This window comes from Notolepis coatsorum (genome assembly GCF_963971535.1).
Source record: "Notolepis coatsorum genome assembly, chromosome: 1".
NCBI classification, from domain to species: domain Eukaryota; kingdom Metazoa; phylum Chordata; class Actinopteri; order Aulopiformes; family Paralepididae; genus Notolepis; species Notolepis coatsorum.
The window spans coordinates 197,658,030-197,682,947 of record NC_140165.1 but is presented as its reverse complement, the minus strand read 5'-3'; the positions used below and the strand labels follow the sequence as shown (position 1 = coordinate 197,682,947).

At 43.5% G+C, this 24,918-nt stretch overlaps 2 protein-coding genes across 5 annotated transcripts; one reads left to right on the top strand and one right to left on the bottom strand.

Moving 5' to 3' along the window:
* The first annotated feature begins 233 nt into the window (after positions 1 to 233).
* On the top strand, positions 234 to 20,121 carry gemin4 (gem (nuclear organelle) associated protein 4). The gene is made up of 6 exons (XM_084334432.1): positions 234 to 411; positions 5,146 to 7,278; positions 8,650 to 8,806; positions 11,319 to 11,586; positions 16,312 to 17,112; positions 19,497 to 20,121. Exons 1-6 carry the CDS (start codon positions 402 to 404, stop codon positions 19,716 to 19,718), a joined length of 3,591 nt encoding a protein of 1,196 aa, XP_084190558.1. The 5' UTR covers positions 234 to 401; the 3' UTR covers positions 19,719 to 20,121.
* A 4-nt stretch (positions 20,122 to 20,125) lies between these two features.
* On the bottom strand, positions 20,126 to 23,448 carry LOC311244762 (TLC domain-containing protein 3A-like). 4 transcript variants are annotated; one of them, XM_084334442.1, is made up of 5 exons: positions 22,982 to 23,448; positions 22,744 to 22,884; positions 22,354 to 22,570; positions 22,120 to 22,215; positions 20,126 to 20,635 (listed from the first exon to the last, which is right to left on the bottom strand). In XM_084334442.1, exons 1-5 carry the CDS (start codon positions 23,101 to 23,103, stop codon positions 20,348 to 20,350), a joined length of 864 nt encoding a protein of 287 aa, XP_084190568.1. In that variant the 5' UTR covers positions 23,104 to 23,448; the 3' UTR covers positions 20,126 to 20,347. The 4 variants fall into 4 exon arrangements, with proteins under 4 accessions (XP_084190568.1, XP_084190571.1, XP_084190570.1 ...); XM_084334445.1 differs by having other exon boundaries at positions 20,128 to 20,635; positions 22,354 to 22,477; positions 22,801 to 22,884; XM_084334443.1 differs by having other exon boundaries at positions 20,131 to 20,635; positions 22,801 to 22,884.
* Between the last annotated feature and the right edge of the window lie 1,470 nt (positions 23,449 to 24,918).

Genomic DNA, 24,918 nt, shown 5'->3' with positions numbered 1-24,918 from the left:
GGATGCAATGAAATGGTGGGCGTATCAGATCAGTTAGGAATGTTCACGGAATGTTTATTTACACAAAAAAAACAATAGACGCGCCACATATAATGCAGTACTCCATATATCCCTTTTCTGTATAGTTGGCGCTGTAGGGAAAGTATCACGTTTGAGGGCAGTTTACTCTTCTTGAGGACTGTGGACACGTTGATACGGAACTAAAGGAAGCGCTCTAAACAAATGAACGAAGATTCACACGCGCGTGAAAACGTACTTGTATCCCATACCTTCAACTTCGTAGATTTAGGCGCAATCAAAGAAAGTGTATAAACGTGTATTGAAAAGAATGGGACTCTGAATGCTGAACATCACTGCATTTGTTAATTTGTCTGTTGTCACTTTCACTCTGTCTGTAGATCATGGACAAAGGTAGGCTATCTGTTTGCTATAACTCCCGAGATTAAACGGAATACCATACTTGAATATATTATAGCCTACTACTACTACTAGCTAACTTATCCTTGTGAGAGCTGTCCGTGTTTCACAAAGACTGAACTACATTTAGTCACTTCTGATTGAGCATTGCGGTAGCTGTTCTAGCTACTGCATAGCAAGTTAGCAACCTCTCTAGCTGGTAACCCTAGCCCCTTTCGTGACTGTGGTTTGCAAGCCAACCTCCGTGAAAATACCATAGGCCACAAAACAAATTGGGCGCGACATTATTTTGTATTTTGTTTGTTATTATTACACTACCTTGGTCCTTGGCCTTGGAAGTTGCAACATTCAGTCGGTCGTTTGTAACTTTAGGGCAATGTTATAATCTCCCTCAAACTGACCTACGCAATCTGACACATTGCATTTGCAGGTGACCTGCCATGCCAAAATTAGGGTTCCTATGGGTTTCCCTAAATTACTTGTTATCTGCTATACATTTCTGCATGGCCAGTCACCTGCAAATGTAGCCCCTTTCGTGACTTTCGGTTTGCAAGCCTGTGGCTTTTGTGACCGGAGTCACTTGCCCACCCGCCCCGATCACCCAGTAGAGAAACGACCAAGCGCCGTCAAGGGGCTCGCGGTGTGTCAAGAATACATCAGATCTGAATTTCAAAGATACCCAGCGTACAATATGGGTCCAACACAGCTCCACGATGGGGTCTGGAAGCTCGCAGTTGCCAATAAACAGTTTAAAACATTGTTACTCGACGAGTGGTATTTACAGACCGAACGTCCATCTCCGCCATTGGTGTCACAGCGCATGCGCACCATGCCGCGTTCACGTTACTGGGAAGAAGCGGAAGAACCAGCTTCCGACTGGGAAAAACCATTCACGTCAGCCTCCTAGTGGTAATTCCTACTAGGACATATGGGATTCTTTTATAGACCCCATATCTCCCACTTCGCGTCACGAATTGCGGAAGTATGGATGTGGGCGTTTCATCCATAGATATATATAGAGTCAAAGCGTGAAGGCTTCCTAGTTGTAGCAACGAGATGTCCTGGTTCTTCCGCTTCTTCCCAGTAACGTGAACGCGGCATGGTGCGCATGCGCTGTGACACCAACGGCGGAGATGGACGTTCGGTCTGTAAATACCACTCGTCGAGTAACAATGTTTTAAACTGTTTATTGGCAACTGCGAGCTTCCAGACCCCATCGTGGAGCTGTGTTGGACCCATATTGTACGCTGGGTATCTTTGAAATTCAGATCTGATGTATTCTTGACACACCGCGAGCCCCTTGACGGCGCTTGGTCGTTTCTCTACTGGGTGATCGGGGCGGGTGGGCAAGTGACACAGGCTTGCAAACCGAAAGTCACGAAAGGGGCTACTGCAAATGCAGTCATGTGTCAGATTGCATAGCAACTAGGGGTGAAAAGATTCAACCCCACAACGATTAGATTACGATTCTTCAGGCAACGATCCAATGCATCATGAAATCTCTTCATTTGACCACGATTCGATGCGAGGATCAGTTAATTCCCCAAAATGTGGCTGGGGGAACTGATTCACTCAGCATGATTGATTGATTGAAAACTTTATTAACAGATTGCAGAATGGGTACAATACAGTAGCCTACAGCTCAATACAAACAGCTGCTAAGAGGATGAAGACCAGAAAAATACTTTCGTCTTGTTTACATAAGGGTCCTCCATTAACTCAATCAGCACCGGACCCGATGATAGTCGGGTTAACTCTCCAACCGTTCAGCGCCAGACCCGAGTATAGTTGGGTTTTCATCGTTATTTCTTTTATTCGATATTTCCATTCATTACAGGCACACAGACATCTGGGTTAACATGGGGAATCCTGAGAATGCCAAAGTGCAATACCGGCCGCATCCACCCAGGTGGCACTATCAAGCACCCTTTGAAACATTATATTTTGGCCTGTGCGTCGATCAAAAGTCTCCGGTCACATTTGTATTTGTTGGGCAAGGGGGGCGGTTGTCCCGATCGGATTGAGAAATTTGAAATGCTCCTGGTGCATGATGTGTCGCGGATTATGTTGGCGACACGATCGCCACAAATACTGGGACTCGCGATCAGATCATTGGAATATTCTTTATGGGGTACATCCTAGTGAAGGTAAGGCCTATATGGTATCAATCCTGCTGTGATCCAACCATGATTTCACTTCGATCACAAGATATATGTAATGTTACTCCACAACGTGTGCCGTTGGTGACGATCAAAGCATCAAAAAACTACCCCCCACCCTTTCATGCATTCATGATGAAACATAATACCGATAATATAGATGTGATTTCGAAATAGTAGCGTGTACAGGTGAGAAACGGCAAAGTTTTTAGTGAATTGCACGTATTGCTGCATAGCGTAGTTCTCTGGGATTAGACAGGATTACTCAAACTATACTCATATTCACCACGGTATAAAACGGGAATGTATGGATGAAAAAATTATTTCTTTAACACATATTGAACGATAGATAGTCGATGTCAAATGGGCCATAGTATTGTATCCATAGCTATAATTAGGCCTGCCGCAATAAGCAATAAATCGATTAATTGCAGCGATAATTAAAATTAATGCAATGATTTTGACGGGCGCGATTAATTGCTATTTGCGTGTTTGTTTGAGTCGGAACCAGTGCCCCTTGTCAGTCACTGTCCGTGTTGGGAGGCGGGCCGCTGGCTTTACTACAGAGCACAGCACAGGAGCTCCGTGGGGCTAACGTTACCCCTCATTGTGTCTATTCTACTAGCATTAACGTTACTCATACAAACAATCAATAGCGAGTTATATTGATCACGCTATGTACGATAGCCATGCTAACACGCTAGCACAACATTAGCACCTAACCTAACAACAAGCCTTAACAAGTCAGCAATCTTTTTGCGAGACTAAACTCTCCGCTCGGTGGCAAATTGTGTTGATGTCGGTTTTGTTTAATCAATAAATGAGGCAGAATACACAGTGACTGTATCCTTTGTTTATTGCACTTGTGCCTGCTGCAAACATAATGATTATGAAATCCTATGCGAGACATTAAAGATGGCGGCGTTCTGTTTTCGTTCAGACTCCCTCAGACTCTCCAATGAGTGACGCGTCTCTATTCTGACCAATCAGTGGTCTGCAGTGTTTCACGTGACTTTTCTGGTACCACTTCTACCAATAAGATGCATGCATCTCACTTCTACTCGCTTGGAACCACGACAGAGCAGGGACTAAAAAAGTACCTGATAATCACAACAATACTTCCGGTCCGGTCGGTGGGCTTCAAAATAAAAGTCTAAAACACCGGAAAAGACGGAGCGGTGGGCTTCAAATAAAAGTTTTGGGAAATAAATTTAATAAATTTATAGCCCTTCAAACACGCCACGTATTCCTATATTTTAGAGCGTCGGCCTGTTAAGTACAAACGATGCTCAACTGTGTGGCGCTGATTGAGTTAATGGACTATAGGTCAATAAAAACAATACAAAAAAGGCAGTGACATTGAACTACTGCTACAAAAGTAACAGTCACTTAACTTTAGGGATGGGTACCTTTCACATTTGAACCGATACCGGTACCTGTGAATCGATACCGGTACCCAACGGTACCTTTTTTCGGTACTTTAGTCTCAAGAAATTTAATTTACCTACCTCAGTCGTAAAAAAAAAATCCAAACTTCAAATAACTACAATTTAGACAGTTTTCGGCTTGTCATTGCTCCGACTGCTTTGTTGTTGAATCAAGTCAAATCCTAGGTAAGCATATATTGAGCGTGTGAACGTTGACAAAAAAGTTAAAAAAAAAAAGGTAAAAAAAAAATCGGTTTCTCACTTGATTCGATACTCGGTAGTACCGACGTGTTTCGGTTCGGTACCTCAAAAGTACTGAATTCGGTACCCATCCCTACTTAACTTTAGCCCCTTTTATGCATACAATGCCTATGTTTTGGCTAGTGTTGCTCTTCTAAAATAATCCTTTCAGGGTTGCTTATTGAAATACTGTACACCTCCAGTACAGAAACATTGTTTATGAGTTTGCATGTCAGGTAGACCATATTGATTGACAGTCGATTCTGCGAATTACGTCACACCACTTGCACCCACCTCTGCTGTTCTTACCACCAATCGGAAGCGCTTATTTGCTTTTTTACTTCCGGAAAGTCCACCATTCCTCTACTCGAGACTTTTCCGAGACAGTAACGTTAAGTTAATTGAACTTATTCTAGTCTTATCGATTTTTAGAACACCTAGATTAATCAATAGCAATAGTAATATATATGTAACATTAATGCCACAAAATGAATGCCTTTGTTAATCATAATGTTGATGCAGTAGCGTATGTCGTTGTGTTGGCTGTAATGGACATGAGAATAACAACACTGACTGCACACATAAAAATTGCGATTCTAATAGATTATAACATCTTCAAATCGATGCAGTTGAATCGTCACCTTAGGGTCGATGCATTGTGATGCATCAATGCATTGTTACACTCCTAATAGCAATACAACAGTGTTGGGAGTATAAACTTTGCACTTTACAAACAGGATTTTTTTGGCCTATGGTATTTTCACCCAACCACATACTATGCCACAATATACCAGCTAAGCGACCTCTAGTGTTATGTAGAGCTTAGCTGGTATACAAGACATTGCATCCTCCTAACTGAAATACCTGAAGTCTCACCTTGGTGTGTATTCTTGTGCTTTCAGAGTCTGCAATTCTTCAGGGAGGCTTCCTTCTGGCTAACGAGCTGTGTCTCCCCACGTCACTCTCCTCCCTCCAGAAAGGTGACTGGTCCAAGGTGGCTCACCCCATCTTGAAGGCAGTCCAAGAAATCTGTCACCAGGTGGCACTCTGCGACGGTCTAAACACAAGTGCCAGCCACTGGAGGAAGAAAATCACCTGTGTGTTATGGCTCAAGTTATTGGAGAGCGAGACTGGGGAAGACACCGAAAGAGGATGGAGAGAGAACCCATTCTTCCCCATTCAGAACAGTCTTCCCGCTATCAACCGTGTTGTCATGCTGGAGCTGCTAAAATCAATGGGAGCCGCTCAGATCTTCAGCCAACTCCTCCTCCGTCTTCCACAAGCTCAGATCTGCACTGAGCTGGGCAGACTGGCCCAGCATGTCGCCAGCAGCCCCACTTCAGAGAATGATGTCCGCTTCTTCCTGCAAGTGTGGTGGGAGACGTGGAAGGGAAGAGCCGAGCGGCTGGTGGGAGGAGAGGACAAGCTGGAGAAGACGTTCGCTGACCAGTTTGCTGGTCTCTCCTCCCAGCCTCCTTCTTTATCATCATCCATTAGCATGTCCTCTCAGGCTGCTAAGAGGTTCAAATCCGACCCAGACATCCCAGATCCACCTCCAGTATCATTGCCTGCGTCTTTATCAACCACCGACGTCCTGTCCGTTCTCCTTCATGCACTGACCGATATAAGAGATCACATATCCACACCAGACCTCTGCTGCCAAGCCCTCTCTGTCTCCCTCAACGCTATCTACACCTCCTTCCTGATAGACCGAGCAGTTCCGCTTCCTCCTGAACAGAAGATGCACTTCTTGTCTAAGGTAGTGAGCATCAGAGAGAGGAACGGTGAGAAATTGAGTTCTGCGCTTCTCCAGGATGTCCAGCGAGACCTGTGCGCGTTTCACACCCCATCTCAGTTTAGACCGTGCCTGGTGACGCTGACCCAGGCCCTGCGTATTTTAACAGAGCTCACACAGTTTTGGCAAGAAAGGGGCCTACTGAAAATGAGTGACAGCCTGTATCCTAGTTGCTCTGTGTTACATCTAGATGGAAGCATCCTGAGAACGTTCAAAGCCCTGGAGGATGTGGAGGTGTCTGAAACCATGAGTGAAGTGGATGATCTGACAGACCTGAAGAATACACTGAGAGAGATGCTTGGTTCACTCTCCTTCCCCAACATAGAGAGCGACCCTGAGGCAAATGCTAGGGTCACCATGGCCATTATCGACCATCGGTTGGAGGACTATCAGGACTTTGCTGTGTTATTTGCCACTGAGGTGACCTGGGCCATGAGGGAAAAGCACTGGATGGACTGTTTGGAAAGAAACAAAGCAGCCTTCCAGCAGCATGGAACAGTTGTGAAACTAGTCTCTACTCTCATCGCTAAATCGCACACTGACGCCACAGACATAACCCAATGCAAAAAACTAACAAAAATCATTGTGGACATTTTCGCAGAGCTCTCCCTAGCAGACAAGAACAGTGTGCTGGCCGCTATACTGAGATTCTCCAGTAAGGGGCTCTTGGATGCCTCTCTTCCCAGTGCCATGACTGATAGATTTGGACAAGAACTTAACATGGCCTTCAACTGCATCATCCAGGGAGGGGGTGGAGCTTCGGCTGCTGTGTCACATAGCAACCTGAACTTGGCAGTTTCCTTGGTAGCGAGAGTGGCCTTTCAGAACCCTGAGGCTACTTTAAGGCACTGCTGTCATTCGGCTGTTTTCAATAAGGGGTCATTTTCTCTCATGGCTAAGATACTGCAGCAGCTACCCGGACTGAGAGGGAAGGCGAGAACGGATGAGGTGGAAAGGAGGAGAGACACTATTGGGAGTGAAAAGAATAGAGAAGAGATATTAGAGGAAATGGCAGAATGCTGTAGAGATGGTCCAGGTGACAGGAGTCTACTCTGCAGTTGCCTACAGGAGACGATCGCAACCAAACAGTTGTCAGCTGATGAGAGACAGCAGTTCCTCCGGTTCCTGGTTCTGCTGATGGTGCCAGTCATAGAGGCTGAAGGAGAGGATAGAAAGCGAAGCTTCCTGTCCCTTCAGGAGGTGGTGTGTACCTTCGTCCTGCCTTACCTCTCCACCACACGTAAGCATACTGATGTCTGCTTCATGCTTTACAATTGACCTTATTATGGTGGCTTATTATGACCACTCCCCCCTTAAATGGAAGAGATGCAATTGACTCGACTCAAACCCTGTCCCTCTTTTCTTGATCCTCCAATCACAGCTGTTGCTTCCCTCGGACAAAGGGAAACAACAGTTGTGATTGGAGGATCAAGAGAAGAGGGCAGGGTTTGAGATAGGTCAATTGCATCTCTTCCATTTAAGGGGGGAGTGGTCATAATAAGCCACCAAAGCTGGGATTGAATGAACTGCTTTTGAAAGCCAAATGTTGGGTTAGGACTCCTAGGGCTGTCTTAAATACTTCGAAGCTTCGTTTGATGGGCATGGGATTCGAATATGAAAATTAAATCCGATTAAAAAAATTGCTAAATCAACTCTGCCTCTCTTTGGTAACTACAACAAGCAATGCTGTTTGTTATTTAGGATGAGGTCGGACTCGGCACTGACGGATTTGTGTTCATTGTGCTGCTTTTATAAAGCTTCAAATGACGGCTTACAATATTTCATGAAAGCAAAGTGTTTTGTTTGTCTAAGATTTAAAAAGGTTTAAACTTTACAGCACTGACAAAGTTGAACAAAGTGCTGTACAAGTCCCACAACATAAAAAAAATAAAAATATTTATTATATATATATTTTTTTAATCTCGAAGCTTCGAATTAAAATCAAATCTCGGCCCCGAAGCTCAGAATTCCAAAAAAATAATCGAAGGTCAGCCCTTCCTCTACTGTCTATAAATCTACACACATTTAGTTGTTTCAGTTAGGAATGTGCTGATATTGGATATCTGGCCAATACCAGTATCAGTACCAAGGATTGCACTTAAGAGAGCCATATGTAACATTTCAGAAATAATTTATCACTCTGTCTTTACACACAAGGATGTTACCTCTCCCTAAATGGAGAAAAATTGTATTTTGTTCAATGACTCCCAGTCACAAATGAGAGTGAAACGCTTGCACTGTCCAGGCCTGGCTTTAGGCAGAAGAATTACAAACAGACAATGTGGAAAATGGTTTGGTGAGTTCAGCTGATGCTGTTGACATGCCCACTACGCAAAGCCTGCACTCTCTCTCACACACACACAAACACACACACACACCACTCAACTCGTAGAATATACGGCATCGGGCTATTATTCTAAAAGTATCGATATTCGATACTAATACAATGGAGTATTATTGTACTGTTTTTAACGGCTAGGTATCGCAATACTTTTCTAGTATCAGTGTATCGTGCAACCCTAGTACATACCTAGTTCCAGCACATTTGAAATACTGAGGTGGCCCTTTGACTGAAAGTGAAATTTTGATCAATGCTCTCTCCTCCCTACAGAACCAGGGCCCATTAGTCTGGACCTGAGTCTGCAACTGCTCAATGGTGCCTTGTCTCTGGATGTCCAGGAGCCAGCCTCCTCTCCTCACTGGGTCCTGGATTGCTCTCCCTTCCCCCTCCTATACACCCTCACTCAGCTCCTCAACCAGGCCTCAAGGTAGACATTTGAGTTTATTTAAATGTCCCATGTCTTATAAATAGCCTTTTCCAGTGTTAGCATTGTTTTCTAGCAATGTGGGGTTGTATCAATGGGGTCTGTGTCTCTAATTCTCATTTTGGCTCATCAGTCCAGTCTCGAGTTCACGAGATCCTCCCTCACTGAACTAAGCCATTCTGATTTGACTCGTTCCCTGATGTCAGTAGGTGCTGCTGATCTTCATAACTAATGCCCCCTCTATGGTTGTAGCACACTCAACAACAGAGCGAGTGGAAATACTGACACTTCCTCAAACGGGTTGACGTGCGCGGGTGCTGACAGAGAGAATCAACAATTCGCTCAACAACGGAGCAGTGGGAATAATGCGGAAGCGGTCTCCCTGTCCCTGACGCGTGTAACTGTTCCGCAACAGTAAGTGACTTCCGGGGTAGGCCTGATTGGCCCCGACAGGCACGTGACGCGGCAAACTCAGGACGCGCAACGAGGCTGCTGAGAGCTGTCGCGCGGAAATAGGCTGTCTATTGCCATTCTCTAACACAAACTCTAACCTTAACCAGCTCCTTAACAGCGCCTAAACTTAACCGTTCTAACCTTAACCAACTCCGAAACAATGCCTAACCTTAACCTTAACCTTAACCATGCCTAACCTTAACCATAGAAAGAATATTGCCATTCTCTAACACAAACTCTAACCTTAACCAGCTCCTTAACAGCGCCTAAACTTAACCGTTCTAACCTTAACCAACTCCGAAACAATGCCTAACCTTAACCTTAACCTTAACCATGCCTAACCTTAACCGGCGAAAGAATACACGTTAAAAAAAAAAATCACGTTAAAAAAAAAAAATTCAATGGGATTCGAACTCGTCAACAACGGACCGCAGGATCGCAGGACCGCTGCTCTGCCAGGTGAGCTGAAGCGCCGAATGAAAGTCATAGCGTATTTGGACGGTTACATCATTCCGCAAGCTCTGCCGCTCCGCTCCGCGGAGCGTGCCGCGCGGCAGAGAAAGTTGCGCGTCACGTGCCTGTCGGGGCCAATCAGGCCTACCCCGGAAGTCACTTACTGTTGCGGATAAGCTATAAGCGTCCCTGACTCCCTCTCTTTCTCCATGGTCCACCTGCATTTTACACACAATCGCAGTCGAGCCACTCGCACAGCGCCCACGCACGCACGGAGCAATATATCCTCTCTCTCTCTCGCTTGCTCGTTCTCTCTCTCGCTCTCTCTCGTATACATGTATCACGCTGTGTGGGTGACTGTCACTCAAATCGCTTATGGGCGGAGCCCAGCCCAAAACAGCTTGATTTTTTTTTTTTTTTTTTTAACAAATGTTTTTTTATTTGTATTTTTTTTTGACATGACATACAAACCTTTACAGTAGAAATCCACTATAAAACACATACATGCTCTTACTCGTTCTTCCCCCCCCCCCACCGGACCCCCCTTGAATACATCCATTATTCCGTTTGATACCAAGGATTAATAGTTCATATAATGTTTTATCCTCTCCACCACCCCTAACCAGATTTCTATGCTAGCTTCATTAATACCTAGAATTCGTGCGGTAGATATCTCCAGGTAAATCACATCAAGATATGTAAGAATCCATACCCTCCGGCACATTTTATCAGGTTGAATCCAGCGTGATGCTATTAGCTTTTTGGCAGCCGTAGTACCGGACAAGATTAGCCTCTTTATGTGTACAGAGTGTGATACCTGAGAGACATCATTCAGCAGTAATACAGAAGGCATTACAGGTATTGTCAAATACAAAAATCCTGATAATAGTGTGGTTATTTCTTCCCAAAATATCTTAACAGGCGGACATTCCCAATACATATGCATCAATGTACCATCATCACCGTTTGTACATAAGGAACATCGAGAGTCTTGTTTAAGCCCCATACGGTTCAATCGAATAGGAGTTAGATAAGTCCTATGAATAAAATTAAGATTAATCTGTTGATGATCCGGGTTACGTGACGATAGCCGAACGTTTGCCCAGACCTCAGCCCAATCAAAATCTACTTCCAGGTCTGGTATATCCATCCTCCAAACTGAGTCTAGGGGAAGGGCTTCATACGTAGATGTAAGTAAGTGACGGTGTATGGGTGACTGTCACTCAAATCGCTTATGGGCGGAGCCCAGCCCAAAACAGCTTGAAATCTTGAAGTGGAAAAATGCTGCTTTAGAGTAATTGATTAGAAATACAAAACAATGCATTTAAAAAAAAACGTACAGATGTGTTCCATAGACTCACAGGAATTGTGTAACATTGCCCAAATAGTGAGAGGAATAGCAAAACATGGGACCTTTAAATAACCCACTGTTATTGATGGCTTCTTTCTTTATAAGCCCTTATTGGCTTTTCATATATTCATATGGAGTCCACAGTAAGTGAGTTTGTCCTTCATACTGCATGAATCCAGTTCATTGGTTATCTTTTATTTCTGAGCTGTTTGAAATCACCTTTTTAAATGTCAAATAAACCAATCTTATCTACACCAGGTGCTGGGACCAACCACCGAAGGGCACGGTCAACTTTTCAATGGAAACCAAGGAGCTGCTGGTCTCTGTCCTGGCTACACTGGCAGAGGTGGTGGGTCAGGAGGTTGCAGCGGCCCCCAGTACCTGGTCCAGAGCTCTGTACTGGCTCTACAACAAGGTAACCAATCTCGACTGGACCGTTCGTTTCCACCTGAAGCCTGTGTGGGGGGAGCACTTTAAGAACGAGGTGCCATCATCTCTGCTGACCGTGTGCCATCTGCCCGAGCAGGTATGAGTTTATATCTTTGATTTCATGCTTGTCAATATTTCTTAAAAAGGGCTATCATGAAACGTGCCTGTGCTATCCTCATTTTAGAGGCATTCATATACCTCTGTACTTTATTTGTGTAGCAATACATACAATGGGGGAAATAAGTATTGAACACATCAGTATTTTGTCCCATAAATATATTTCCAATGTGGCCATTCAAGTGAAATTTTCACCAGACTTTCGTATTGACTCAGGAAATCCAGACAAAAAAATCTAAACATTAAAGTCCATACATAAATAAAGTTATGTGTAATAAAGTGGAATGACATAGGAAAAAAGTATTGAACACACGAACTGAAATTAATTCAATACTTAGTGGAGAAGCCTTTGTTTGTAATGACAGCTTCAAGGACGCTTTCTGCATGATGTAACTAATCACCCGCAGTATTCAGGTGTGATTTTGGCCCATTCCTCTACACAGATTGTCTTTAAATCTTGAAGATTGCGGGGGGGCCTCTTGTGAATCTGGATCTTCAGATTCTTCCACAAATGTTCAATTGGGTTTAAGTCAGGTGATTGACTGGGCCATTCCAACAAGTTGATTTTCTTTCTCTGAAACCAACTGCAAGTTTCCTTTGCTGTTTGCTTTGGATCGTTGTCCTGCTGGAAGGTCCGCCCACGTCTCATCCTCAGCATCCTGGTGAATGGCAGCAGGTTCCTCTCAAGAATTTCTCTGTACATGGCTCCATTCATTGTTCCTTCAATGATATGAAGTAGGGATGCCCCGATCACGTTTTTTGCCACCGATACCCATCACCGATCGTCGTGAGTCATATCGGCCGATACCGATCCGATCGTTTTTGATAAAAAATTATTTTATATAATTTTTTTTTTTATAAAATATATATATTATATAATTAGACTTGTACTTGTATTATCTGCGAGACATCGCCACCACGCAACAAGTCAAAATGCTCGCTATCTGCAAACAGCTCCACTGTCTGTGTGTATTCTAGTAGCCTCCAGCTCCAAAAAGGATTCTCCTGTGCTGCAGCTGGACCCTATTGGTAACGTTACTGTGCTTTGGTCATATCACATTCAGCAAGCCCTCAGCTCGAATACGCATTGAATCAATGTTATAAGACATTGATATCAAGAGCTATCTGTAGCTACTGCTAGCCGGCTAGATGACGTTAAGACAGAACTTTTTAGTTCAATGGGACATTTCGTGTTTAACAGTGAACTAACGTCAGCTAACGCAAGCTAACGGAGGTATCAACATGGACCAATAGACTTGCTGGAGCATTTGTTGATATCAGGAGCTATCAGTAGCTAGCCGGCTAAATACTGTTAGACAATGCCTACTAAAAGTGAATAGTTAACTGGGTAATTTAGTTTAAACAGTAACGATAGCTAGGTAGCTAACGTTAGCTCAGGTCGAATGCACTATAGACTCGAGCAGAGGAGCCGCCTCTCAGTCCTCTGTGTCTACAAACTGTACACGGGTGCGGGCGGGGCAAGGGAGCAGCGGCAGTTTGCAGGTCCTGTGTGTCAGACAGACAGCGAGTGAGATCTCCGCTTGATCGGTTTCCGCGATCGGCGAATATGACTCATTATCGGAATTCACAGATCGCATATTTATACTGATTATCGGCCGACAACGATCGGTGGCCGATCGATCGGGGCATCCCTAATATGAAGTCTGCCAGTACCAGGAGAGCAGAAGCAGCCCCCCACCATGATACTTCCACATCCAAACTTCACTGTTGGTATAGTGTTATTCGGGTAGTGTGCAGTGCCATTTCTCCTCCAAACATGGTGTGTTGTGTGATAGCCAGAAAGTAACATTTTGGTCTCATCTGACCAGAGTACATGCTCCCAGTAGTTCACTGGCTTGTCCAAATGTTGTTTGGCAAACTTTAAACAAGCTTCAACATGTCTTTTCTTCAGTAGTGTAATTATCCGAGGACTTGACATGGACCACACACATTAACAGTGTTGTGAAGAAGGCACGACAACGCCTCTACTTCCTCAGGCGCCTAAGGAAGTTCCAAGTCAGCCAGAAGATCCTTAAGAACTTCTACTCATGTACAATAGAGAGCATCTTGACCGGCAACATCACCTCCTGGTTTGGGAATAGCACTGCACAAGACCAAAGCAGACTACAAAGAGTGACACGTTCAGCCGAACGCACAATTGGAGGGGGGCTCCCCACCCTCCAGAACATTTACTACAAGCGTTGCAAGGGCAAGGCTAAGAGAATCATTAAAGACTCCAGTCACCCGAACAACTGCCTCTTTGAACTGCTGCGGTCAGGCAAGCGATACAGGAGTCTCAAGGCGAGCACAGAAAGACTCAGAAGAAGCTTCTATCCCCAGGCCATCAGGCTGCTAAACGAACAATGAATGAACACTACACAACAACAACCACCAAACGCACATAGCACACACATCCACACGCACACACTCACTTTAAACAAACACACTGTAGCACCCACTCCACACACTTATAGCACACACCCACTTTAAACAAACACACTGTAGCACCCACTCCCCACACTTTATATTTATGGATGAAGGATTGCACTACAACTCGTACACCTTACTGTAAATTGTACCTAAAATTGTACCTCATCCCATTTCTGCTCTGCACTAGATAGTACTGTACATTAGTACACTGCATAGTATTGTGTATTGTATATTATATGGTAACTCAGAACATTGTACATATGTCTATACCGAACACTGTGACCTCATTTTCTTCTTCTAAATTCATGCTATATTATGTTATTATGTTATTTGATACTATCTTGTCTAGCACAGTCTCTGGAGCGTAACAGTAAGAAGCATTTTGTATGAAAGTATTCTGTACTTCTGTATGACAACTATTAAAGAACTTGAACTTGAACTAGTGGCGTCTTGCGGGCTGAGCGTGCACAGAGGCCATGGCCGTGGAGTGCATTGCCTATGGTCCTTTCTGTCACAGTTGTACCTGCTGCCCCCAAGTCTTTCTGGAGCTCTTTCCTAGTGGTCCATGGCTCTTTGGCTACTCTTCTAAGTATCCTTCTGACTCCCTGATCAGAAATGTTGTTAGGAGCACCTGTGCATGGCGGTTGATGATGGAGTATGTTGCTTCCACTTATGGATAATGCCCCCAATGGTGCTTACTGGAAGATTCTGAAGTTGTGAAATACGTCTTTAGCCAATTCTATTGTCATGATTTACAATAATCTGTTTGTGAAGGTCTTGAGAGCTCTTTGCTTTTACCCATCATTTGATGTTTCTTGTGTGGCACCTTGGTAACAAAAAAAAAACATTTTATAGCCCATCAATATATTCTAACCCAGTTGACATTATTAGCACAGATAGGAGGTAGAGTTGCCTCCAGGGTTTCCGTTGTCCGGTAATTACTGGTATTTGACCGGCAAAATCTGTTGAAGTCCGACATATTTAATCTCTCCGGTCATAATGTCAGGTGAAAATAATTCCCTCTAAGCACAATTTGATTATTTGAATTGTATTAAAATAGGCTAAAATTAAATAGCCTATGCGATGAACGAAACAATCATTACATTTGTTTCATCGTTGCTTCACCAAGCAGGTCTAATAATGACCGATGTTGTCAGCGGGAGCTTGGTGGTAGATTTGCGAGAAGCATGCAGCTGCAGAGCTGCAGTCCCACAGAGCTGTGCCCGCACACTGCAGTACTCCAATTCAGCCATTGGCAATTCAGCTGTTGGGTGGGGGGCGCTGCTGAGCGGTCCCCAGACCGGACCTGAAAACACCTCTGCTCTGCGGGTCTGCAGCTGCATGCTCTTGCAAATCTACCACCAAGCTCCCGCTGACAACATCGTTGTCATTATTAGACCTGCTTGGTGAAGCAACGATGAAACAAATGTAATGATTGTTTCGTTCATCGCATAGGCTATTTAATTTTAGCCTATTTTAATACAATTAAAATAATCAAATTGTGCTTAGAGGGAATTATTTTCACCGGACATTATGACCAGCACCAAGTCGTTGGGAGGTGGAGATATACATCACGCAAACCCACGATAATGTTTCCGTCTCTCTCTGCCAATTTCTCAGTTCTTCGCTTGATATAATTAATACAAATGTCCAATATAACGGAATTCGTTAGCTCATAAAAATGTGATTATAACAGACTGCTGTTTATTAATGTCGGGCAGACTGCCCACCGACACCTCAAGTCGGCAGCAGCACGAAGTCTCGGGACTTATTTTATTTGGAATATATTAATGACTGTATATATGCAAAAGTAGCCTAGTTTTAAGTTAAAATATTATAAATGCCTTGAGGATGTCATTCTTTATATAGGCCTATCAATTGTTTTTAAGCTCAATAAACTCTGACCGGAATTGATCCCATTTGTCCCACTCAGACCGGCAAAAAAAAATTCTAACCGAAACCCTGGTTGCCTCCTAATTAGTTTTGAGTTAGTTCCTTGCCTTTCCTTGCTGTGGTGTACTGCTTTTTCTTAGTGTGTCCAATACTTTTTTCCTGTTTCATTCCACTTTATTACACATAACTTTATTTACATATGGACTTTAATGTTTAGATTTCTTGTCTGGATTTCTTGAGTTAATACCAAAGTCTGGTGCAAATTTCGCTTGAATATGCTCATTGGAAATACATTTACTGAACAAAATGTTGATGTGTTCAATACTTATTTCCCCCACTGTATATTCTTTCATCCACTCTGGTTCCCTCCCTCCATCCTTAGGAGTGGTCAGGTGTGGAGCTGCCCAACTATGGCCAGGGGACAGGCCTGCTGGCGTGGATGGAGTGCTGCTCTATATCAGACCACCTCCAGTCCACCATGCTCTCCTGCCTCTCTCTGGACCAGCGCCGGCCCGACCACCTCAATATGTTTGGCAAAGGTCTGATGGTAGCCGTCACCCAGACTCTGCCCTGGTGCTCCGTGTCTGAATGGACCAGACTACTTGGAGCGCTGAGGGAGCTGCTGCGGTCAGGCAGGCTGCATGTTCCCTACTCCCTGGAGTACGTGGACTACTTGCCCCTTCTGGATCTGAGATGCGTCTCCTCCGAGCTCCGCCTGTCTGTTCTCCTGCTCCGTGTTTTCCAGCTGCTCTGTGGGTCCAGTTGCTCTGACTGGTTGCCTGTTCAGGGCTGGGCCCACCTGGGGTTGTTGTACGCCCATGCTGTGAGGGAGATGCTGGAGTCACTGAGAGCCAAGCTGACTCACTCTTTATCCAGCACATCTACTGTCTCTCCTAAAACCTCTGCTCCATTCACAGCCTCACCTCCGAGTCCTAAAACCAGCCTCACGTCCACCTCGCCCAAACCATCCAAAACATCCAAGAAACAAATGAAAGACTTTAAAAGAGAGAAGGAAGAAGTGTCCCATGCGATGTCGGTCACCACACTCGAGGTTCCCAAGACGCCAAACGTCTCCACCACATCTGTGGACTCGCAGAAAGAGGAGGCGCAAGTCGGGACAGTTCCCTGTCAGGAGGTCCTCTTTGTGCTGAGCCAGCTCTTCTGTCACGTACAACATTCTCAGGTATGAATTATTATTTTTACAAATGGTGGTCAAATAGGCGTTCCAGCCATGCTGATAATAACCGTGCTCTTTGTTGCTAAGCAAATGGCTGCTGGTAAATGAGGACATCTTCCTGGGTACTTCCTGGATTCCACTCTTAATATTTTGAAAACTTTTCAGGCAGCACACCTATTTTGGTAACCATTGTGTAGACGCTATAATACCTGTGAGGATGTTATTTGCTATGATCTATCACTACTAACACACTATCTGGGTGTTTTTGTGATGCCAAGGGTTCTCTGCTATGCCTTGCGCCCAGACGTGTCCCCGTCGTGTCCATCATCACAATAAAAAATTCCCTCTGGTTTGCTCTATAGTGCCAACTATGTGCAGTGGCAGGTTCAGTGAATGATCGACATTAAAGCTGCATAAACTGCTTTTGAAGGGAGATTGTGTAGATTCAGCCACATACAAATGATATTAAATAAAGAACGAGTCTAAAGGGCCCTGGATTTTGCCAGAGCCAAAAATGTATTGCATTCTTATTGAATGGAATTTGTATGTGGTTGAGTCCACACAGTCCTCATTTTCAAAAGCAATTAACGCAGCTAATACCAGGGTTCGCAGAAGGTCCTTGAAGTGCTTAAAGAGCTTGATTTTTTACCCTGGAATTAAGGCCTGGAATTCCTTAAACAGCCCATTTTTAACAAGGTGCTTAAAAAGTCTTTGAAATTCAAATCAACCATTCGCATTGAAAGTTTTGTTCATCCATGATAAAAAATTCTAAAGTGTAACTAATTGTCGGAAATTGGTTTTAAGCCATACATATTTGATTCAGATTTATTTTTTTCAATAATAAAACGGCATTTAACACTTTGATTGCCAAAAACGCCTTAACACGTCATTCCCCGCCATGCTAATTCTGCCAATGACGCCGTAACACGTCATTGAGATCAATATTTCAAAAATCTGTGATCGCAATCGTATTTCTCCCCCGGAGACCTGAGATCTACTGTTGATCCCCTCTCAACTCTCCAACGGTTCAAGAGCGCCATCTGGTGGCCGATCGGCGGATTGCCCAAACCGGAAACAGGAAACGGAAGCTGGTGCTCATTCCAATTCGGTCCGATCACTTGCTAATAGTCCCAGGACTCGTGCTAGACACAATGGATAGCAATCCGTTACCAATAACTCGATAAACAACATGATTTGGACGTATATACTATTATACAACCTGGAGATGGATCGCATATTTCAACATCCCATAATAGGAATATTTCTGCTCATCGCCCAACGCTACGAGGAAGCTACGGTGAGTTTTAGCGGGTTTTTTTAACGTGTTCGATACTAACTGCTATAATGATCATATCACCCACACTAGATGAATCATCTAACGTTGGCCACGGAATTATAAACGACCCCCCCCCCCCCCATCCGGTCAACATCAGATGATAAGTAGTAACTTCTAGAAGCACGTCCATTTGAAATTTTTTATCTCGCGCAGATCGCTATCAAACTGTATTTGATCATCAATATAATGCATTTAGGGCTATAAATCACGTTCTGGAGAAAGCTGCAGAAAACGATAAAAACATACTTATACTTTAGACCGTATTTTAGTATGAATATGTGAATGAAAAAGTAACGTTCCTACGTCCTGAACGATGGATAATTGACGTTGAATGGGCCATAGTAATGTCAATTTAGCAATACAATTTAAAAAGTTATAGCCCTGCAAAGAAGGGGAACTTCTCCATAGACAAATAGAGCTGGCAGAGAGGGGTATAATGATGTACATAAGCCTGGCGAAGAAAGTGTTAAAAGTGAATTGTATCCTTTTAAATGCCCTTTTAAAATGAAAAATAGTGCTTGCGAAAGTACTTGAAAGCCCTTGAATTTCATTTTGCACTGTCTGTGGGAACCCTGTAATACATGACACTATAGACCTGTTCACTGTATACAAACCTATCGTGTTCGGGCCAATCCGCAATACCAACTGAGTCACGTGACTAAGTTGCCCCCTACCTGCGCAAGCTGCTGCTCTAAAAGAATACGATGGGGCTCTATGGAGATACCATGGCACTCCCCTGACTAATAGTTGTGACAAATGGCTGGATGTAATTTTGCCAAATCAGCTGCGAGTGTGAGTCTTTCACCTTTTAGATATCTAGATTTGGCATGGATTGATTGTTTAGATCACTAGCATGGCTAACAAATGCAAATATATTGTAGTCTGCCTCGTTCTTCTGACCAGGATTACGTTCCTTTCTGCTCCGGTGATACGCGTGCACACTGAGTCTGACGTATACAGCCAACAGGTCTATATAATACATGACACTATTGCAGCTTATACAGGTTCTTAAAGATTGTGTGCGAGTGAATGCGTTTCGCCTTTGTCTCCCAAGGTGATGATACCGGGTGGGCAGTGTGAAGCTCTGTTCCTGTGCTCCCTGGAGATCCTCAGCCACTACGAGACCGTCATGGCCGCCCACCCTGACAGCAGCACACACCTGGAGAGTGACAACACCAGACACTTCCTCACCACCATCACAGACAACCTGGAGAACAAAGAGATGAAGGCTGTGCTACAGCATAAGATCTCTCAGCTCAAGCTGTCTGTAGCTTGATGGGCATTAATGTTCTTTATGCACATGTGTGTGAGTATTCTGTTGTAGATTTGGAACCCGTTATTCATAATCATTTAAGTAGAGCGGTACAGGTTAAAACATTTTGATCATGTCTTTGACCAAGTTGCTGTGCAGTAGATGGTGTATGGTTCTTGTAATTTTTCACTAGCACAAATGGTGTGTATGACATAAACCTTTTGCTGAGACCATTTAATATCCGTTTAATTTGCTTGTCACTAAATAGCATTTAACATTTTCTGTTTTGTCGGCAGATGTTTAGAAAGTTTGCTTAAATTCCAACTAAGCCCATTGTGTGTGTGTGTGTGCTGCATTAACTGTACAACTACTATATAGATGAGTAGTCTTTTTCCAGGAAGTAGGCCTACAACTAATTAATTGATAATAAAAGAAAAAATATTCCAATTGATTTTATAAATACAAATCTTTATTCAAATAAATAAAAAGCACTGACGATAAAACATAGGAGTCATGTTTAAAAAAATTAAGGGGAAAACGCTAGCAACTGTACTGCTTCATAGTAGACAAATGCAATTCATGCTTGAGCACTGAAGTCTCAATGCGGGCAAAGTCATTTCCAGAGATGCCAGAGATGCCAGATAAAAGACAAATCATTCTGCCTTGGGTCCATCTTTATAAGCATCGCCCTTCTGCCTCCGGTAGAGCCAGCATGCTTTCCTACAAAGCAAGATGAACCAGTAGATCTGAGGGCTCAAGATGACCATGTTGCCCACATTGCAGTGAAGTGGCAGATGGAAGGGAACTCTGTGGAGAGGAACGGCGTACTGCTGTCCGTACGTCTGGTACATGAAGGGGAAGAGGAGGAGGCGACCGGTGAAGAAGCTCACGAGAACCATTAGGCTGTTGAGGCGGTGGAGTTGGCTGTCCTGCAGGCCCAACTAAGATGGAAGACAGAAAAGGAGGAGGAGGGGGTGGAGAATGACAGGCAGTGGAGTGGGAGTAAAATCACAACCACTTAAAAATACAACAAATTAATTGGAATTTGTGTTGGTGATAAATATTGCAAAGACGGATGCTTAAATTTGAACTGTTCAAAGACATGTCATTAGGATTAGAAAACAACTGTTCCCAAAACTAATGTTCCCATAGTAAAGTAATGAGTAAGAATCGGGGCAGGTCTTGACTAAAGAAATTCTTAGTTGACTAATAGCCTTTAAATCGGATTTTTTTTTTTTTAATCTGTAAAATTGTGTTTCCCCACATGCAACCATGCATAAGGACTTATTCAAATCTAGTGCTTACCAGATATATGTCATTTTTAAGGCAATACAGTTTTTAAGTGAAAAAAGCATAGAAAGTCGATTAAACAACAATTTGGTTGACTAAGACCAAACTGACCAATTACTCAATTTAGAGGGGGCATCCCTAGTAATGGCATCTCCTACAACTACTATATCATGTTTTCTAAATGCATATAGTATAGTGTCTTTGGAAAGTTAAAGGTGCACTATGCAGTTTATATTTATAGAGCCTGCTATTATATTAGTAAAAAAAAAACTTTATGTAATATAGTATTCAAATATTGATTATGATGAAGTACATATATCTACTGTATGCGGTTCTTCTAACATTGAGAGAGTCCGTGAGTATAACTATCTTGGCTTGTGGCTTGATGAGAACTTTTCATTTAAGTTCAACATACATGGATATTCTTACTTCCAAGCTGTGACAAAATTGGCTTCCTATACAGAAATAGATCCAGTGTTCCTGTGATTAGTAGAGAGGATTGTTGAAGCTGTTTTCTTATCAATTTTGGACTATCAGATTTATTACTGGTGACAGATATTATTCAAGAGTTTTATTTGTCACATACATACACAAGACATGCAGTGAAATGTAAGTGGCCATGCAAATACAAAATACAAATAATAAAATGAAAATAGACATGATAAAGTAATGAGAATAAAATACAATGCTAAGCGTGATAAATAAAGGTAATGACTTATACAATAATATACAAGTGTTAGAATGGAATCTTGGAACCTATTCTACACATTCAAATGGGTCGTTCTTAGGGTTCCTCGAGTTTGCTCTGAACTAGGAAAATTGTACCCCCCTTTGATGCTTCCAACACCTGGAATGCCCTCCCAACTGACTGAAGCTGCAGGTTCTTCCTTATTTTGCTGCATTTAAAAGTATGATCTCTGAGTGACCACTGTGTATCAACTTAGCTGATTTTTATAGTTTATCCTTATTTTCTGTGCCTATATGTATGAATTTGCTGATCAATTGTGTTGTAGGGACCCAATGTTGCAGTTATGAAAATGTACTCACCCCCTCTCTATGCAATTTAATCTCTCCAGACGTATAGTGCACCTTTAAACTTTGAATACTGATCATGTGTAATCTGGGAAGCTGTTACCTGGATGAGAATCCTCCCTATGGAGACAAAGGGGGTACTGAACTCTGTAAGGAACATGCAGCCGATGAAGAAGTCTCCCAATCCTCTTCTGAAGAACTGAAAGACAGACACATTTCATTCCCAGCCCTTGTTTTTAAGCTTGTTAGGAGGTTCCATACCAAGCAGAGGCTGAATAATGAGACAAACACTTGTGTGCGTGTATGTCAACTGTCAAGAGTGAGCAGCATTCCTCACCAGGGCGATGGGCATGAAGATGAGGAGCAGAGCCAGGTGATGAAGGACTAACAGCCAATCCCTGTGGAGGAACTCCCTCACAGTCCTTAGACAGTGACCTCTATTTGCATCGTGACCCTTGACCCTTTGAATGTAGTAATGGCTCAGGTACATGGCGTAGATGTCGTAGGCCATATAGGGAGCTCCGAACAACACAAAGCCATTGACCAACCAGTGGCTGCATGCCATAGAGAGACATTAAGCAGATTAACTTTAATTACTGCAGTTTAAAATGAAATTAAGAGGAGCAAATTATATATATTTTTTAATACATTTGATCGTATTTGAAAATAAAAACGAACGCCATACATGCAGTGGCTGCATTGCCCATCTATTGATTGATATTCATACCGGTCAATCATCACATCCTTGCAGGAAGTAACAATTATTATTGATTGATATTCATACCGGTCAATCATCACATCCTTGCAGGAAGTAACAATTATTATTCCTGCAGTGGTGGCCAATGAGGCATGGATGGAGGAAACCAACCTGAAATGGAAGTTTAGAAACATTGCCATGACCTAACTTAGTTTGTTATAGAAAACAGTTGCCCTAAAAATGATCGAATCTGAATTGGACAAATTACCTCGCACTAACGACAGCCACGTCCGCCTCATTCCAGTTTTTGAAGGTTGATATAAGTAGTTTTCTCAGGCTGAAGAAAAGCCCGGGGAAAAATACAGCCCCACAGACTATAATAGTAAACATTTTCTTTCATCTCGCTGGTAAATTAATAAAAAAAAAACGAGAAAGCAGTGAATCGGGAATCGATCCGTTGCCTCAGACGACCTCTTCCTCATGCAGCCCACACCATTACGTCACAGTCGCTGCACATAGCCTAGAAATAAACAGCAAATATTCCCACGAACCACGGCAGACCTGATTACAATGTTCAACTCCTGTCAGCGACAACTATTTTCGCCAGCATACACGCTGGCGGGACTCCCTAAAAACTCGAAATATAATTGCGGATACAACATACAAGTAGGTTACTTCCCTATTCTGAAGATACATAGTATCAAATGTCATTGATGTCAACAGGCGTGTTCGAGATGGATTTCGGTTCGCCTCGAAAGTAGACGAGAGTAGCCGAGTGAAGCCGGGGGAGGAGTTAAAAAAGGCGGACACTTCCGATTTCACGAGAGCCTCTCGCATGGCAGATACGCTTTCACGTCACCACACACACATTACACACCTGTCCAGCAGCTCAGCTCATTATAATGCGATGGCCGTGTGCAAAATTAGATCAGATTCAAATGTACAGCACACCATATACTGCTATAGTGGAATATACTATTCATATACCATATTGTATACCATCTTGTTGCACGCTAGCCTCCTGGCACGCACACACAACACACTGCTGAATAATTCTGTTTTGCATCAATATATATATGTATACTGTGTATATTGAGGCAAAACAGAATTATATATACAGTATTGAGGCAAAACAGACGACGCATGTGTGTGTGTCTGACAGCTTGAAGTTTATCATGATGATATGATGATAACGCATAACATAATAAAGTTTTCAATCAATCAATCAAACGTCTCATAACTCCCTGGCTGTCACGTGGCTGGTGACTGACAACTTTTTTGAGCCAATAGGCGCTTTGCGCGACCGTAGCAAGTCGCTTCCCAGCTAACCTCGTTCCCAGCTTTATCTCGAGAGATAAAGCCTGGTAAAGAACTACGGCCGAAAGTGGGAATCAGGTAGGAAGTCCCGCCCCTGAAATCACGACACGGTGCTCATGAAAATGTATTCCCCCAGAAACAACCTCGTTATCGCCTCCCTCGACAGGCTGACAGACCTGCTTGTTGTTTGTTTCGCTGGGGACTATAAACAGATCAGGGGGTGCCCGGAAACCGGAAAGCCTGTAGCCGGTATTTCTGTATTTCCGATTCACATTTTAGGAGGCATAGCTTTACCAGCCTACTTCCCAGCCGGGAGCAGCCGGCTGAGAGGTACTGTGGCGCCTCGCTCTGAAGGCTGTGCGTGGCTCGGTCCCGCGAGAGTTCCGCGCCTCGTCTCGTCAGATTTTCAGAGCAAGTCGGACAACATTCTAACCGGCATGCAACGCGCTTGGCGAGGCCGTAGTAAAACCTGCGCAGATCTGCGTCCGCCTATCCCATCTCGAACACGCCTAATGTCATCATGCGCTTTGAACCAATGACGATTATTTGAACTTAAGTAACCTCCAATTAATTAATTTGTCAAAGGGTTACATGTTTTGATTGTTACAACCTGTAACAATCAAAACATTAATACAGGATAGGAAGATATGGAGCATGGTTAAACACCTTTATATCGATATAAAGGGAATATAGGAGTAGCCTCCAGCTGCAGCCCCGGAGAATCCGCTCACTGCCACAGGACGCGCGCTGATTCGCGGAAAGTACAGAAGTATCTCGAAGTACGTCTGCGCTGATTGGCGGAAAGTACGGAAGTTTCTCGAAGGCAGCCACAAACCTGCACTGTTTTAAGTGAGCGTGCTTGCTACCGCCATCTGCTGGGATGGTGTC

Excerpts from the sequence above, each read along its gene's own strand:
- gemin4 (XM_084334432.1), top strand. Across the intron at positions 7,279-8,649 it reads GCCTTACCTCTCCACCACAC|AACCAGGGCCCATTAGTCTG; the intron begins GTAAGCATACTG and ends TCCTCCCTACAG. Across the intron at positions 17,113-19,496 it reads GTCACGTACAACATTCTCAG|GTGATGATACCGGGTGGGCA; the intron begins GTATGAATTATT and ends TTGTCTCCCAAG.
- LOC311244762 (XM_084334442.1), bottom strand. The coding sequence starts at position 23,103 with ATGTTTACTATTATAGTCTGTGGGGCTGTATTTTTCCCCGGGCTTTTC. Across the intron at positions 22,885-22,981 it reads GTGGCTGTCGTTAGTGCGAG|GTTGGTTTCCTCCATCCATG; the intron begins GTAATTTGTCCA and ends CTTCCATTTCAG. Across the intron at positions 22,571-22,743 it reads AAGGATGTGATGATTGACCG|CCACTGGTTGGTCAATGGCT; the intron begins GTATGAATATCA and ends TATGGCATGCAG.